Source organism: Limanda limanda, chromosome 14 (assembly GCF_963576545.1).
Source record: "Limanda limanda chromosome 14, fLimLim1.1, whole genome shotgun sequence".
NCBI lineage: Eukaryota > Metazoa > Chordata > Actinopteri > Pleuronectiformes > Pleuronectidae > Limanda > Limanda limanda.
In genome coordinates, this window is record NC_083649.1 from 14,418,667 (window position 1) to 14,436,157 (window position 17,491).

Consider the following 17,491-nt stretch of genomic DNA (forward strand, 5'->3'; position numbering starts at 1 on the left):
TGTTTTCCAGACCCAGGGTCATCATGATTTTCACAAGACGAAAACACTTAGATTCAAAATGTATGAAGAGTGAAAACGTAGGTTTATTAACGTTTTTTTTTATGTTAAAGTACCTCAGACTAAAACAAAAAAGAGGACACAGACCAGTTCTCAATGCACTTGTTCTCTGAAGCGGTTCATGTGCAGGTCTACAGTGACATCTGCTGGACACTTTACTTTAAATCCTTTCCTGTCCATGGTGATGACATTTTAGTGTAAATGTGCAGAGACATTATTAAATATGAATGCGAGTGAATGACAAAGCTTCACTGTCTGTGACAATAGACAAATAATATATTTTCTATGTAAATGATGTAACCTATGAGCATGGCTGTCTCTTTCTCTATTTAATGATTTTATAGTGAGTGCCATGATAAGAGAGGGAGATAGAGTAAGACAATAGACAATATAGAGACATGATGAAATATTAACTTATCGTTGATGACATCAGTATAAATGTGACTAAATGTGATATGGATTTGGTGATTTCATATGTTTTTGTTTTAAATAAAAGGAAAGTAATATGATAAATAAGTGGAAAAATAATTAGGACAATCCCACACAGTTAAATAGAAACAATTGAAATTAACATCTTGACATGGTGACCCTGCTATGTTGGACCATGTGAGATTGTGTTTGCCACATTGTGTCTCCCTTATGAATTGTACACATTCTCAGTAAGCTGAAATTCAAAAACAGAATTATTTGGCCTCAAACCAATTTGAATCAACATGTTTCTCACGTCAAGCCAATAAAGATGCCACATTATAAACTTCCCAATGATAAGCTTTATTGCTGGACTGTTTGAAGATTTTTGTTTTCATTTAAGACGCACAAATTCATTGACACGATAAAATTGTTTGTCCAAAATAAGAACATGTCGCCTCATTACATTCTTGGAATTAATTTTGTTATAATCAAATGAGGGGGAAAGGTTAGTAAGATCATTGCGTGCTTATCAAATACAGGAAAGTGTATCTTCCCTCAGTCAGTGAATTTAGTTAGTTTATAATGTTTAAATTAGAGAACAAAATGAGTTTAATCACATTATATAATCAAACAATTTTAAGGAACTTGTCCTCATGGTGCCTCCGAGAGACGTAGCGTATGACGTCACTTTGGGTGCCTCTGCGTGACGGGCGTGGTCAATGCTAGTGTGTGTGTGTGCGTGTGTGTGGTTTTGCGTCTGTGTTTGTGTGTCCGCCGCCAAATTCAAATAGAGAAAGAAAGGAAGAGCAGCAGGCAGAAGGAGCAGGAGAAGAAGAAGAAGAAGAAGAACAGCCGAGCATCATAACTTCCAGGTGAACTAACGACACGCCACGCTGTTATTTAACCGCGTTTATTTCTCTTATTTCCACTTATTCAACGTTAATCCAATTTCGCGTTACCGTCAAGGAGCTAACGTCGTTACTTGTGATCGTCGTGTTTCCTCAGGAACAAGCCTCCGTTTGTTTATCGAAGTTCTTTTCATTTGCTGCCGTAAAACGTCGTTATTGCTTAATGTGATTTAAGTTCCTTAATACCGTTAAATCACTGCTACTCTCGGGGTTTTCAATGGAGTCAGTTAAGTTCAAACGGGAAGAGCATGAAAACCTCATCTAACAATAGATAGATAGATGGATACTTTATTAATCCCGAGGGACAATAAATAATTAATTCTGTTTTGTATCTTTCTTAATATTTAGCTGTTTCTGCTTTGAATCAACGTCTTTACATGTAGTGTGACGTGTTATCATCTCGTGTTTAAACACCGATACTTTTATAAATCACATTTAGCTCATTTCATTTCAATAGTTCCTTCAGTGGTGTGCAACGCTGTGGCAAACGCATCAATAATATGTCTTTGAATCGTTTTCGTTGATTCACTGTTACTTGTTATTTCAATAGAAAAAGAAAAAAACCTGTCAATTTGTATTAACCCCAAACCCCAAATGCATTTTGGAGTTATTGTTTCATTTATAGCTGCAACTCACCATAATTATCACTGATGAATCTATCGTTGCATCAGGATTGGAATGTGAGGTTTTGAAATGGTGGCTCCCAAAACTAGGGGTCGCAATGCAAAGAGGAGGGGCTGTCAAATGATTTTCCTAAATTAAAGCCAAATAGAAAATTTTTAGTTTTAGCCATACTTTTTTACTGTCTGTGATTTATTTGGGATGTTTGCCTGATGAAGGTCTACCACTGAAACCTTGTAAACAAACCACTGCAAACACTTTGCTTTGTGCCCACTCCCTTTTCTCTTACACGTGTGTCCCTCAGTAGCTTTGCAACGGATCCTTCTGTTCAGCCATAACTGTTACAAAAGCTTAAAAAGGGAGTTCACTTTGAGCTAAAACCACACAAATTAGATTAGTACAAATGAGTCATAACATAACAGGTTCATTATAGCACCATATAATATGTTGCGGCATGAGCACAAATCAATACCCCCTTCACTTTTATTATACTATTTGGGGGGTTGAATCCCTAAAAACTGTTAAAGATATTCAGTCTAATGATAAACAGAGAGAAACCAAATATCTTCAAATATCTCTGAAGGTGTAATTGCTGGAACGTCTATTCAAGTAAATTGAGAAACACATTAATCCTTTCAAATACACTGTCATAGACTCTATTGTTTTATCTATTTGTGTGCTTCAGTTCAGTCAGCATGTCGTCCTCGGTGATGGATGGAGTCGGTAGAGCCGTGGTGGGGGTGTGGCGTGCACACACAGTCCTGGATGAGTCTGACGAGGCAGAGGGCTCCCCCGATGTGCCGGACCGCTTCCGCAAGCTCCGGTCCTCTTCTTCACTCAACTCTCTGCGGATGTCTCTGCGCAAGCGGCTCCCGCTACATACTGTCCAGGCCAGCTCCCTCCCGGAGAAACCCACGTGTGAAGCCCTGAAGGAGCTGCCAAAAACCGGCACGGTCCGCAAGCTTACTCGCAGTGCCCGGAACTCCATCACCGACGTGTACCAGGTACATGGGTTTTGTGTGTTTAAGATCCCCGGCAATCAATTGTGTTGTCCTCATTTTTGATGTATTGTGGATCAACAGCTGTTAACAGTCATTTGCCTCCTCCTCATTATCATCATTCCTTTGTGTCCTATTTCTCTCCCTCCCAGAGGCTGCAGAGGACTAAGGAGTTTTCAAGGGAGGAGTGTTTGGTTTCAACGCCTGGTCAGTCCTGCATCGAAGAAGAGGCTGGTGTGTCAAATTCTCGCACTCCCAGGCGTACCCCTCGCAGGGGTGCGACCCCCAAACGCACCCCCAGGGCATCAGCCACCCCTGGGCGCACTCCAGGCTCTAAAGGGAGAAAGACCCCTGAGGCTGCTGTTCGTGGGGTGAAGGCGGTCAGAGGCCGGAGGCAGCTGGTCCGGATGGCTGCGTTACGGAGTCCCTTTGCCTCCCCAAACACACAGAATCAGAGGCAGTGAGTCCTTTTATTATTTAGCTGCTGCAAAGTCACATTTATTCATATTGTTGTAGCTTTAATTCTTAGCAGATTTCCCTGCTCTGAGCGTTTGTTTTCTCTGTTGTAATAGAGCATTTGACCAGGACTTGGAGTCTGTGTCCAGTGGACTCCGGAGGCTCAAACGTCTGTCTAAGGCCTTTGATGACATGATTGGCAGAGACAACAGGTAAATGCATCCTCGTGATGTATGGAAAGACATGTAGTCGTTTAACATAGCTGTGTCGGTTTCTTGTACTTCTCAGAAGTGTTGTTTGTGTGTGTTTTTGTTGTAGTAAATGCATGATAAGTACTGTGTTTGAGGAAGCCACTGGGCCGTATCCTGTCGTTCAAGTATATTCTGCATAGAGGCCACCACAGAATCCAACTGCCTCCTCACCCTCCCACCCAAAGAATCCCACTCTGCTGTGCAGCTTGTGGGTCTGCAGGCTCCCCTCCCCCCGAAACACATTCTTCCCGCCTCGGTTTAAAACTGGGTCCGTGTTTCTGGTATTTGGATGAAGAGGGAGCGAGCGGGGGGCGAAGACAGGGAGAGGGAAAGGGTGTGGGAACTTGAGCCAGATGAAATGACAAATATGTACTGGGCGAGCTCGTGGGTAGTTGCATCACTTCCTGTGTTGACGTTTAAAATGTTCATGAATCAATAAGGAATGAGATACTATGCTAAAGGCAGGAAGGCTCATGAACAGCGGCCTTGTCTGTTATCAGTCGGAAAAACTTGAAGCCACATGCTTCCCTCACTGTATCCACACCTTATCTCCTGGGTATTTATAGACAAGTTTGTTTTCCTCCTACAACAGGCAGTTCAACTATTCACATATTGTGGAGTAGGGACCAAGGTAAATGCAAACATCAACACAAATGTGCGATATGGAAGTATATGTTCTGAGTCTAACAAGTTTTGTGGCATGAAGTGGTTGGCCTGATGCATGAACTTCTGTTCGTATGAAACCGTTAAAACCTCTGACCCTTTCAGATGAAAAGCTTTTCTGAATGATGAATAACTGGCTTTGTCCAATCGAAGGATGCTTTTCTCCTCTGCCAGGCTCACATTTCCTTCTTCCTCTAATTCCGTTTGCTTTAGGTAACGACTCGTGTTACCTTGCCAGCTCATAGCAAAATAAAGAAAGTTCAACATGTATCAATATAATGCATTGTGCAAACACAATGTGTTTCACTGTTCATCACATGTTTTTCATTCACTGCTCATAGCTAAAAAGGAATACACAACGTACACTTACAATAATTTATTATGTTTCATTTATTGTTTTAACTTAATATAGCAACTTTCTATACACGAGAATCTTTTCTGGCTAAAAGTCCATGGCAGTTATATAACAAACCATAAACCAAAAGGAAAGAGTAGACTGATTAAACAGCGATGAAATAATTTGATACATTTTACAGTAGGAGAGAAGTGCATGTTTTCATTTCACATTGGTATTAATGTATAATAAATAGTCCCCTCACCCTCTCTCTGTCTCTCTCTGTCTCTCTCTGCAGTACCGGTCCACAGGGACGCAGTGGAGGAGTGCTGATGAGAAAGTTGGACCCGAGTGGTAAACTCAGCTGCTCAAACCTCAACCGTCGAGCCAGCAACCTCTCAGACACACTGGGAGGTTGGGCCCACACAGCTGTGAACACCATTCGCAAACCCAACTAAGCTGTGTGTGTGTGTGTGTGTACGTAAAACACAGGACCTTTCGAAGCCATGTTACACATTTATCTTTTTGTCATGATACTGGGAGATTGTTACATGGCCTCTTTTTATATTTAAGCTGTGTGTAGTTAGCAGCACCTTTTGTATCTACAGTATATCTATAGTATGCAATTCTTGAGTTTACATGTCTCAGGTTAGCTAGCTGTGGGTGAATAATCCTCATTGTAGCTACCAAAGAGATTTCTTTATTTTGTGTATGTAAGTGTCATAGCTGCTACAACCAAATGTCTTAGTTACATTTTCACTAAACTACTAATGTCATTTGTGTTCACACTCTGCATCGAAACTTTTTTCTAGTTCCTGAAATCTATTTTAAAGAAACGCTGTATGAGACCAAATTTGTATCTGCAGAACAAACTAAATTCACTGACTGAGGGAAGATACCCTTTCCTGTACTTTATACATATGCAATGATGTTACTAACATTTGTTATGCCTTTTTTATATCTCATTGGATTATATCAAATTGTGAAGTGTATTTTCTATGAAAGGGGACATTGTATACAAGCATAGACATATTTGAATTGTATGTTTCTTTTCCTTTTATATTCTTTCCTTGAGGTAGAGTTCCACACTATTGGTGGCCTGTAGATGATTCATGCACCAACAGTATTCGCATAAATCATCTTGTAATGCGATAAGAAAGATGTAATGGCTCATTATCTGATGATGATGATGTTATGAAGCCATATCCAGCAGGTCAATTATGTAGAGACTGTCAAGCAAACAGCCTCAAGTGAAGCAAAACGTCTCTTCTGTCAGAGAGACAGTGTTTTAATGTGAAAAAGAAAATAAAATCTGTAATCTTCCATCAACCTAAATGTGAATGCCCTAATTTTCTTTATCGCAACACCTGTAATATGAGCCATTTACACAATTCCTGTCAACAGCATTGCTGATGTAACTCTTGGTATTTTTGTCTCAAACTGATGACACACACGTTTTCATTTAATATTTAAGCACATGAATGGAGAACATGAAATATATGATGCATTGATATCAATAAACTCTATAGTGCATTTAAACTGCTGCCCTAATCATTGCCGGACACATCTGTCCAGGCCCTGGAAACAACGTTTTTGTTTCTTGTTCTTGTTGTTGCGAAATCTTTGGTTGATTAGACAATTTTTAAAAAAATGTATAATTTTTTTTTTTTTTTCACGAATTAAAATGTCTTTCAATACACATTAACATGCATCCAACATATGGTGAGGCTGATTTGACCCTCTGCCTGACAACCTCCATCCATCCAAGGTTAGATAAGTTGTGTGCTACCCATCAGGGTCCGACATCTCACTAATGTGGGACTATGTGTGCCATCCACAGATAACTTGAGGATTCACTGTCTCTTCTACATGTATGTTAAAAATAAAAACATATATCTGTGAATTACTTGAATAGCTCCGTGTTGTATGCAAGATGTACAGTGGGTACGGAAAGTATTCAGACCCCTTTAAATATTTCACTCTTTGTTTCATTGCAGCAATTTGCAAAAATCAAAAAAGTTCATTTTATTTCTCATCAATGTACACTCAGCACCCCATATTGAAATTTTTGCAAATTTATTAAAAAAGAAAAACTGAAATATCACATGGTCATAAGTATTCAGACCCTTTGCTGTGACACTCATATTTAACTCACATGCTGTCCATTTCTTCTGATCCTCCTTGAGATGGTTCTACTCCTTCATTGGAGTCCAGCTGTGTTTAATTAAACTGATTGGACTTGATTAGGAAAGGCACACACCTGTCTATATAAGACCTTACAGCTCACAGTGCATGTCAGAGCAAATGAGAATCATGAGGTCGAAGGAACTGCCCAAGGAGCTCAGAGACAGAATTGTGGCAAGGCACAGATCTGGCCAAGGTTACAAAATAATTTCTGCAGCACTCAAGGTTCCTAAGAGCACAGTGGCCTCCATAATCCTTAAATGGAAGAGGTTTGGGACCACCAGAACTCTTCCTAGACCTGGCCGTCCAGCCAAACTGAGCAATCGTGGGAGAAGAGCCTTGGTGAGAGAGGTAAAGAAGAACCCAAAGATCACTGTGGCTGAGCTCCAGAGATGCAGTAGGGAGAAGGGAGAAAGTTCCACAAAGTCAACTATCACTGCAGCCCTCCACCAGTCGGGGCTTTATGGCAGAGTGGCCTGACGGAAGCCTCTCCTCAGTGCAAGACATATGAAAGCCTGCATAGAGTTTGCCAAAAAACACATGAAGGACTCCCAAACTATGAGAAATAAGATTCTCTGGTCTGATGAGACCAAGATTGAACTTGTTGGCGTTAATTCTCAGCGGTATGTGTGGAGAAAACCAGGCACTGCTCATCACCTGCCCAATACAATCCTAACAGTGAAACATGGTGGTGGCAGCATCATGCTATGGGGATGTTTTTCAGCTGCAGGGACAGGACGACTGGTTGCAATTGAAGGATGATGAATGCGGCCAAGTACAGAGATATCCTTGAAGAAAACCTCTGGACCTCAGACTGGGCTGAAGGTTCACCTTCCAACACGGCAATGACCCTAAGCAGACAGCTAAAATACCAAAGGAGTGGCTTCGGAACAACTCTGTGACCATTCTTGACTGGCCCAGCCAGAGCCCTGACCTAACCCAATTGAGCATCTCTGGAGAGACCTGGAAATGTCTGTCCACCAACGTTCACCATCCAACCTGACGGAACTGGAGAGGATCTGCAAGGAAGAATGGCAGAGGATCCCCAAATCCAGGTGTGAAAAACTTGTTGCATCATTCCCAAGAAGACTCATGGCTGAACTAGCTCAAAAGGGTGCTTCTACTCAATACTGATCGAAGGGTCTGAATACTTATGACCATGTGATATTTCAGTTTTTCTTTTTTAATAAATTTGAAAAAATGTCTACATTTCTGTTTTTTTCTGTCAAGATGGGGTGCTAAGTGTACATTGATGAGAAATAAAATGAACTTTTTTGATTTTAGCAAATGGCTGCAATGAAACAGAGTGAAAAATTTAAAGGGGTCTGAATACTTTCCGTACCCACTGTATGTTTATAAATGGCAGTGGCATGGCCACCCTGTACCTTGCACATGTTTAAATTAAAAACATGAATATATGAACCTGTGTAATATTTGAATAGCTTAGTATTGAATGCACAATATCAGGGTAGTTATGTTTATACATGGCACTAGGCCCAATGTAATATAAAACACAATTTTATACAATATATATAGTAGGGGGTCCCTGCTCCATCTCTCCACCTGTTTGGGGGTCCTTGGCCTGAAAAACGTTGAAGACCCCTGCTCTAATCATATGGATTTTGAAAGAGACGTATGTGATGACGTTCAAAGCCAAGGCTTTGATGAATGATCCTCGGCTTTGATGATCATTCAGAAACGTCATCAACACAAGCCTCGATACGCGCTCTCCACGTCCCCAAAGCACCGGGCTTTGCCCAAATGTTGAAGGATGGCGCCAAGGTGAGAATCAACCAGCGCGTCCGGCTACTTTGCTAGCCCCGGGTGAAGCAATGTGGAGTTAGCATGCTAGCTAGCATGCTAGCTAGCATTAGCACGTTTATTCGCAGTCATGTGGGAGAGTTCTAGAAGCATCAGGCCGGTCGCAGGGGCTGGAGCCGCGGCTGCTCGCATGGACCACATAACGGATCTGCATCTTTAAATGTCCACTACAGCGCCAAGTCCCACTCTATATATAAGAAAGTGATAACTGTCGCACTTAGTTAGCATTGAGCTAACTGTCAGAGGTTTTGATGGCCACCAGAGCTCATGGATGATGATGATGCTGGTTCCTGTTTCCTACGCACACATGCCCTGATAAATCCATCACATTTTCTGATGGGATTTTTTTTTGCTTTACTTGAAGTTGAATATTGAATTATAATTCTGATGTTTGCAGCACTACTCTGGGCTTGAAGAGGCTGTCTACCGTAACATCAAAGCCTGTAAGGAGCTGTCTCAGACCACTCGCACCGCCTATGGGCCCAATGGTAAGCACCACCCCTCCCACTAGCAATATGTTTTTTTATTAAATCCTTTTTCCAGAGTAATCAGTGAGCGCTAAACTTCCACATTGTTGCCTTTCAGGTATGAACAAAATGGTCATCAACCACTTGGAGAAGCTGTTTGTCACCAATGACGCAGCAACGATTCTCAGAGAGCTTGAGGTGAGGGCTAACCGTAAAGAAAATATACTGGAAACTGGAATACTATGCACATGATGGAAATTAACCGCTTTATTTTCTCAAAGGTGCAACATCCAGCAGCAAAAATGATTGTGATGGCATCCCACATGCAAGAGCAGGAGGTCGGGGACGGCACTAACTTTGTGCTGGTGTTTGCCGGAGCTCTGCTGGGCCTGGCTGAAGAGCTGCTCAGGATGGGCCTGTCCGTGTCCGAGGTAAACTGTCAGAACGTGTTCGTTTATCCTAAAATATGAGAGGAGCCGATCCAAGGTTTTGGTTCAATAAAGTGTTTTATTTAAAGATACAATGAACTGTTATTCATAGCTATGGACAATTATCACAGCCTATGCTAATTAAGTTAGCAGTAGGAAGTTAATAATGGCCCCGAACAGCAGGGGTTTGGTATAATTATAACAGTAGATTTGATGTGATTGGTTATGAAAAATTTGGAGGGGTGTCACCGCAAATCACTTTGGATCTCCCTTATTGGTCCAGCCGCAGTCCCACGCCTCTTGTCACCGAATCCAGGAAGTGACAGGGAGCCGCTCTCCGTCATGCTTCTATGCTACTCTGCCGGTTGCTAGGGCAACTCTCCCTACCCTGACAGTCTGATGTTGTTGTAATTTAGCCTTGAGTAGAAAATGTCCTGCTCTGGCCATCTCGGCTGCAGCATGTGAGCCATAGAAACTCTCTCTAGACTCTCCTATCAGGACAGCTGTGAGACTGACCATCGTTGTGACACACATTGCTAGCAAATTCCAAATATTAAAAAGATTTAAGAGAAAGGTTTAAAATAATGATTTGTATAAGGATTATACCTGACTCAAACTGCTCCTACCTCCCCTCCCGCCTTTATTGCAAAGAGTGAGTGCCATTGTAATTGGAGAAACTATTATTGTGTTTTCCGCTTCATCGAAACAATCCTGACTGTGTAAACATTCGGAACAAACTGAACAATGTCACAAAATGAAGTCAACAAAGTCGCTCTGTCCAACCTCGAGACTTATCAGACAGCTCCTGGAACTCTATGTGAGTTTAATGAATCTGAGGGAATAACGCTTTAATATCAGAAGTTAGAAATGAAAAACAAGTGAAACATCCATTCTTAATTTGTAGATTAAACCCTAGGAAGGAAAGGTTATTATTAAAATCATTTGTATGAATGCCTAATATATAGCTAAAACTACTTCTGTCCCAACCTATCTTTATTGTTTAGAGTTCGGTCAGACACAGAGAGAAACTAAAATTAGAAATCTCAACAAAACACACGTGATCACTGCTCGTCATCGTCCCCTTTACGTTGGGCAGATCTTTCAGAAATGTTGAGAGCTGGTTGCAGTCGGCCTCAGTGTACATGTGTCTTTGCCACAGGTGATTGAAGGCTATGAGATGGCGTGCAAGAAGGCGCTGGAGATCCTCCCAGAATGCGTATGCTCCTCAGCCAAAGACCTCCACGATGTGAAGAAGGCCACGTCACTGATCCGTACAGCAGTCATGAGCAAACAGTACGGCAATGAAGACTTCCTCGGCGGCCTCATCTCTGATGCCTGCGGTGAGTCAGCAGTCTAGGCTACCTAAACCAAACTGAGGCTATGTCCATAACCCTGTTCTTATTTGTAAACAGCATTTGCAAACTAAAAGAATCCCGATCCACACAAGCGTTTTGGCTCCGTAACAGTTTTAATCCCCACCCAAAGTAACAAGCCTGAAAACACATATGAGGTGGCTACTCGGGTACACGGGGCGTCCCGGTGTAAACAGGAAGCATTTCCAAACTTCCAGATTTAGCAGCTCTATAATTCTTTTGTAGTGTGGACACCAGGTGTAGCAGTTTATTTTCAAATGAAAGCGTTTTATTATTGAGCCTTTCAGCTGTCAAAAAGAATCCACTTGATTACAATATTAACTTTTCCTTTCTTTAAATGTCTTTTCTTTACCATTATGTGCCACAGTGTCCATCTTCACAGAGACCGGCAATTTCAATGTTGATTGCGTCAGAGTCTGCAAGATTTTGGTAAGCAGCCTTCTCAGTCAACTAGATTCTTTCTGTGAGTGTGTTGGCTTTTGTCTAAATTGATGTCTTTGGTGTTTTCAGGGTTGTGGAGTGACGGCGTCCACCATGCTACATGGCATGGTTTTCAAGAGGGAGGCGGAGGGAGATGTCACATCTGTCAAAGATGCAAAGATTGCTGTCTACTCCTGTCCTTTTGACTCCATGGTGACAGAGACCAAGGTAATGAATGCAGTACTGAACAGATTCTTAAGGACATCAGGAATTTTATTCTCTGGCATGCTATAATTTCCAGTTCATTTTGGCCAGTGTCGCATGATGTGAATCGGTTTATAGTGTTATCTTGATAGCAAAGTATTAATTTGTAATATGTATGTGTTATGATGTATGATGTATTCATTAAAACATCATGCAACTAAGAACAGGTGTGTGAGCCACATTTCAGGGTGTATAAGAAAAGAGAAGAAATTATCATTGTAGTTGTGCTGACATTGATCTTGTGTGTCTCACCGTGCTGATCAACAGTGCTAAGGAGCTCATGGACTTCAGTAAGGGAGAGGAGGATATGATGGAGGAGCAGGTGAAGGCCATCAAGGCCTCTGGTGCCAACCTAGTGGTCACTGGAGGGAAGGTGGCCGACATGGCGCTGCACTATGCCAACAAGTACAAGCTCATGGTGGTGAGGTAAGACAGGGAAGACTTGTGATTATCCCATCCCAGTTACTGACTTGAATTCAGGATGGTTTGCATATTTTAAATGATCACAATAGATTGAAGGACATAGGGAGAGATTTCAGCATCTAACACACTGGAAAATCTGCGGGATATTCATTCTTTGGCTTTCTCTTTTGTGTAAAACCTTCAGATGAAGTGAGATCTAGATATTTTGTCAGTCCTTGTAATAAAATGTCCTGAATACTATTATCAGATATTGTCAACATAGTGTATGGGTTCCTCATGTTATTCATTTATGATGAACAATTGTTTTTAATGTTGTCTTTCTTTTCTTAGTATTGTACTGTTTCTCACAGTGTTCTTCCCGACCTTAAATCTTCCTTTCCCCCCCCAGGCTTTATTCCAAATGGGACCTCAGGAGGTTATGCAAGACTGTGGGAGCTATTGCACTTCCCAGGCTGGTGAGTGCAGACATGTTTTAATCAGGTCACATAAATGAGACAGTTGTTATATGTGTCATCTATAAAATTATTGTTCCTAGGTCCCTCCAACCCCCGAGGAGATGGGTCACTGTGAAAATGTGTACCTGAACGAGGTGGCCGACACACAGGTGGTGGTCTTCAAACATGGTAAATCACTGTTTGCGCCAGTTTTGTGAATTTTCATTTTAATTCAGTGTTTCTTTCCACGTTGCGTTGTAGGATTAACACTGTTTGGTCTTGGTTGTTTCAAACAGAGAAAGAAGAATGTGCCATCTCAACAGTGGTGATCAGAGGCTCCACTGACAACCTGCTGGACGACATTGAGAGGGCCGTAGATGATGGAGTGAACACCTTCAAGGTTCTGGTCAGGGTGAGTCAGCACAATCAACTCCTAAAGTTTTTTCTACCTCTGCCGGTTTTCACTCCTGTCTGTTTGTTTGTTGATTAAACAGGCAAGCAAGATTGCACAAAAATAACTGAACAGATTTACACAAACCCCATTAGTTTTGGGGGCAGGGCCAGGATTTCTTCCCCCCTACTTAAACCTTGCGTGTTAGAGCTTTTTCTAATATTTGGCTCATTTCCCAGGGAATGATTTATGGATATTGATCAACTAAATCTGGCATGTTTTAGGCAGTGACATTTGAATTGAATTTAATTGAGGGATCTGTTGGTTCCTTGCGGAGGTATGAGTTCTACTGAGGGCCATTCTAATTTATAACTTGAATAAAACTAATAAGAAACGTTGTGGTACAGAAAATCTGGAAATACAAGAGGCTGGAAACACCAAAGTTATCTACGTGTATTTAATTAGGGGCTTTCTGTAGAAAGGATCAACACAGGGAGTCACAAGGATCTCAGAGTGAAGATAGAGAACAGTCAAATACAAGGATCTTATATGGGACGACTGAGGGCTGTCTCTCTGAACCAGGGCCGGGTCTAGGCAGGGGCAAGAGGGGGCCTGGCCCCCTCAAATAAATGTTGTGCCCCCTCAAACTAAATCCCAATTTATAATAGTAATAATATAATAAAGCACAATGCCCCCTCAAGATTTGTTGCTGCCCCCTCATACATGCCTGTCTAGACCCGGCCCTGCTCTGAACCAATCCAGACTGGTTCCGTAGGTGCGGGAAGGAGAGGAATCTTAACAGAAAACAGCTGATCACATGTGTTTCTTAAGGTGATAAGCAGACATGCACTCCTTCCTGTGGGGGGTAAACAAGTGGCAAAAGGCTCTGACAGTTGTCAGGTCATAAACAGTTCAGATCATAAAACAGCTCAGGTTATAAAAGTCTTTAGACAGAGCTGCAAAATACTTCTTTCCAAATACAAAATAGTTTCAACCACACTTAATTAATTTTTCCAATACAGACGTTGAAGATTACTGATACTTAAATCAATAATATTTATATGTTGGAAGGAAAAGGTGGTTTGTTCTAAACATAAAATTAACATAAAACTATGAGTTAAAGACATTACTTTAACAAAAATATTAAAGAGGCGTAAGGAAAAGATGAGCCAGGGTTCATGGAGTTATTTTTAGCATTGACTAAATCTAGAACATGCAATAACATTATCTCCAAATTATATACCGCCATACAATTATTATTATTATTATTATTATTACAAGAGAATACAGAATTCATAAAGAGGAAATGGGAAAAGGAAATAGTGTTAAAGATCTCACAGGAGAGCTGGGAGAAAATATGTCAACTACATTGGCTCTCGACCGGGTCAAATACATGGCAGGAGTTCTGCTGGAAAAATATAACAAGATTTTTTAATACACCCATACAAAAACGACACCAAGGCAGCGGAGACGCCTGTTGGAGGCTCTGTGGATCTATTGGAGCCAACCACTTCCATATTTTCTGGGACTGCCAAGCAATGAGGTCTTACTGGGAAGAGATCCACAAACATATTAACAATGTATTTAATGTGAACATCCCATTAAAATGTGAAAGTTTTTGGGCAATATATTGTTTGAAACGTGGAACATAAAAGACAAAAAACTGCTCGCTATACTGTTGGCAGCTAGTAAGAAATGTGTCACGAGGGAATGGTTAAAAGCGGACCCTGCCACCAGTGATGAATGGATTGAAATTGTGTATGAGATTTATGTTATGGAAAAGATCTCTTTTTCCCTCAAGGTCGAGAAAGACATTTTTTATAAGACCTGGACCAAATGGACTGAGTATGTTAAACCAGTTAGATCTGATTTTATTTGAATATACTTGTGTTTTGTCTGATCCTACTTTTTTCTTTTTGATGTGAAGTGCGCTCCCCGGTTGTGTTCTCTTTACCTCTGTTATTGTTCCTACATTGAGTAGTTTAGGTCCATAAAACAAAACCCAGAAAGGCAGTATGAACAAAATCAGCTGTATTTAATGTATGTGATGGAAATGTGCATTTCTAAATAAAAAGAGAATTTCATAAAAAAAAAAAAAAAAAAAAGGAGTTAAAGCTGAGAACTTTTTTCCCCTTTTACTGCTTATCCTGCACAACAGCTGACGTTTCTTTGTGATTCCCTCTCTAGGACAAGCGACTGCTACCAGGAGCAGGAGCCACTGAGATCGAACTGGCCAAGCAGCTCACTTCATATGGAGAGGTATGCAGATTATACTACATTATATGAGACGGGTTTAAGACTGTCTCCTTGGTTTTGCTGCTCACTGGCTTACAATTAGCAGAGTCATGACTTCTTGACTTCCCCTCTGTAGTCCTGCCCTGGTCTGGAGCAGTACTCCATTAAGAAGTTTGGTGAAGCCTTCGAGACGCTGCCCCGTGCACTGGCTGAGAACTCCGGTGTGAAGGGGAGCGAGCTCATCTCCAAGTTGTACGCTGCACATCACAAGGGAAACAAAAACATGGGCTTTGACATTGAGGTCAGTATGGATACAAAAAATGCCTGCATCACATTTAATAACATATTCAACAGGTGTGTTGTCCACAAAATATATCTTAAATTAATTATGTTTTTCTAGCAGGCTTTAGCATAACAGTCAAGTTAGAATCAAATCTGCAGAGCAATGTTAATGTTCTTGTTAGGCAGCATGTCTTGATCTGATGACTAATGGCATGTACATATGTGATGACTTCAGGGAGAAGGCCCCGCAATCAAAGACATGCTGGAAGCCGGCATCCTGGAGCCTTACCTGGTCAAATACTGGGGCATCAAACTGGCCACCAACGCTGCCATAACAGTACTGAGAGTTGACCAGGTACGTACACCAGCACACAAATACTCATTACATTTACATTTACATGTATTTAAAGCTCAGGTAGTTAATGTTTGTGTGTGTGTACATATGTACGAACCAGATCATCATGGCAAAGGCTGCAGGGGGACCCAAGGCTCCCAAGCAGAGCGGCCATTGGGACAAAGACGATTTGGACGAGGCACCAGAGAATTTTGAAACTCACCATTAAAGGGTGCACACACACGCCCTCTGTCAGTAGGTCCTGGAATGCGTGTGCGATTTTTGACTTGGAAAAACTCACACGGATGCCCTCACTTCAGTTCACGTGTGTTTTTATTATTAATACAAAGCGTGTCACCAACGGCAAACTAAACCTGCACCGAGTGGATACAGTGTGGTGTGTTGGCATGCTGCATGCACTGATGAACACTTTTCCTTACAGTGAACGTCCTCAGGCTGCATGTGAAATTGAAGAGAGCATGTTAATAAGATGAAATGCGGCGCTTCGGAGGCTGAGGTGGCCTTTTAGTTTAGTTCGTTAGTAATCTGTACTGTTTGGATCGCAGCCCATGTCTCGAGATACCAGTAGAATCTGAGATTATTAAAACCACATTCATCTTCCTGGATGAAAGTATTTCTTATTTATAAACTATCGTCCCTCTACCAGAGCTTCCACTGCCTGTCCCCTGCTTTCTAACTGAGGAGCTTTAAAGCTGCTCTGGTTACATTGAAGGCCTCAGTGGTGTTTCCATCCATTTTTTTCAGCATCAGTGAAAATGAAGGTTGTTCCTGGATTCATAACTTTGTCATAGATTTTCTAATATATACTGAAAGTGCTGTTAGTTCATCACTGAAAATAGCCGTCCGATCGCCCCTTTTTTACCCCCTGTAAATACTTGAATTGCCTGTGCTGCATAATTTTTCCTTGTGGAGCAAATTCTTATATGTGCTCATGTATATTTCATCGCCATAAATGGCCTTTAATGGAATCCCCAGGGGTTTAAATCACCTATTTTACTTTTGAATATAGTGAACGCCTTTTTTTCTTCTTTTTTTTTGTGTGCAAACATTTTCTTATCAAATGAAAAACTCATTCGTCATATTAGCTAAACTGAGTCATTGATGTCATGCTTCTGCAACGGCGTCTGCGGCTTTTCACGTAGTTGTGACGCAGGACTCGTTGTCATTCATGGTTTTCCAAGCGTTGCGCGTGTTGCCATGCAACTCCCCACCAGAACAATAGGCGGAGTAATGTTTTTTGTCGAAGTCGGCTCTTCTTCGTGTGTGGCACGAAGAAGAGCGGTTTATTTACATCGCCACAGCGGCTCCTCAGAGCCTTTTTCTGGCGGACAAATCCGCCGGTCAGTGACGGGTTATACTAGTGGTCATAGTTTCGGATCTCTTCTGCCAAGCGCTCTTCTATTTGGTCCATATTTGTTCCTTCTAAATCTTCCGTGGTTTCCGCCGGTATTATTGGGCATGAACCGGAGATGTGAGCTTTGCCGTCTAGTTAGAAAAATTGGGCGACACACGTCAGCACGTAAGAAAGTACTTAAGGGGCCCGGAAGGGCTCTTACGCTTCCGGGCCTGTGAAAACGCAGAAGCATGCGCCGGCCTTAAAAGCAGACGACGTCCAGCTGATGCACCTTTTGACCCTTATTGCTTCCACGTGGATTCACAAACCCCTTTTCTACTTGTTTATTTAAAGTTCAACAGTTCGGTTTATTTTGTTTAGA

General features: G+C 41.6%; 2 protein-coding genes across 2 annotated transcripts; both read left to right on the top strand.

The window, feature by feature from the left end:
* The first annotated feature begins 1,280 nt into the window (after nucleotides 1-1,280).
* On the top strand, nucleotides 1,281-6,028 carry LOC133019693 (uncharacterized). Its single transcript, XM_061086251.1, has 5 exons — nucleotides 1,281-1,340; nucleotides 2,683-3,001; nucleotides 3,148-3,455; nucleotides 3,568-3,663; nucleotides 4,998-6,028. Exons 2-5 carry the CDS (start codon nucleotides 2,693-2,695, stop codon nucleotides 5,155-5,157), a joined length of 873 nt encoding a protein of 290 aa, XP_060942234.1. The 5' UTR covers nucleotides 1,281-1,340; nucleotides 2,683-2,692; the 3' UTR covers nucleotides 5,158-6,028.
* Nucleotides 6,029-8,614: 2,586 nt separating this feature from the next.
* On the top strand, nucleotides 8,615-15,984 carry LOC133019425 (T-complex protein 1 subunit theta-like). Its single transcript, XM_061085909.1, has 15 exons — nucleotides 8,615-8,665; nucleotides 9,102-9,192; nucleotides 9,290-9,369; nucleotides 9,453-9,602; nucleotides 10,759-10,939; nucleotides 11,340-11,401; nucleotides 11,483-11,621; nucleotides 11,905-12,082; nucleotides 12,468-12,534; nucleotides 12,615-12,702; nucleotides 12,810-12,925; nucleotides 15,092-15,163; nucleotides 15,276-15,440; nucleotides 15,657-15,776; nucleotides 15,877-15,984. The coding sequence occupies exons 1-15, from the start codon at nucleotides 8,645-8,647 to the stop codon at nucleotides 15,982-15,984; spliced, it is 1,638 nt and encodes a 545-aa protein (XP_060941892.1). The 5' UTR covers nucleotides 8,615-8,644.
* The last annotated feature ends 1,507 nt before the right edge of the window (nucleotides 15,985-17,491 follow it).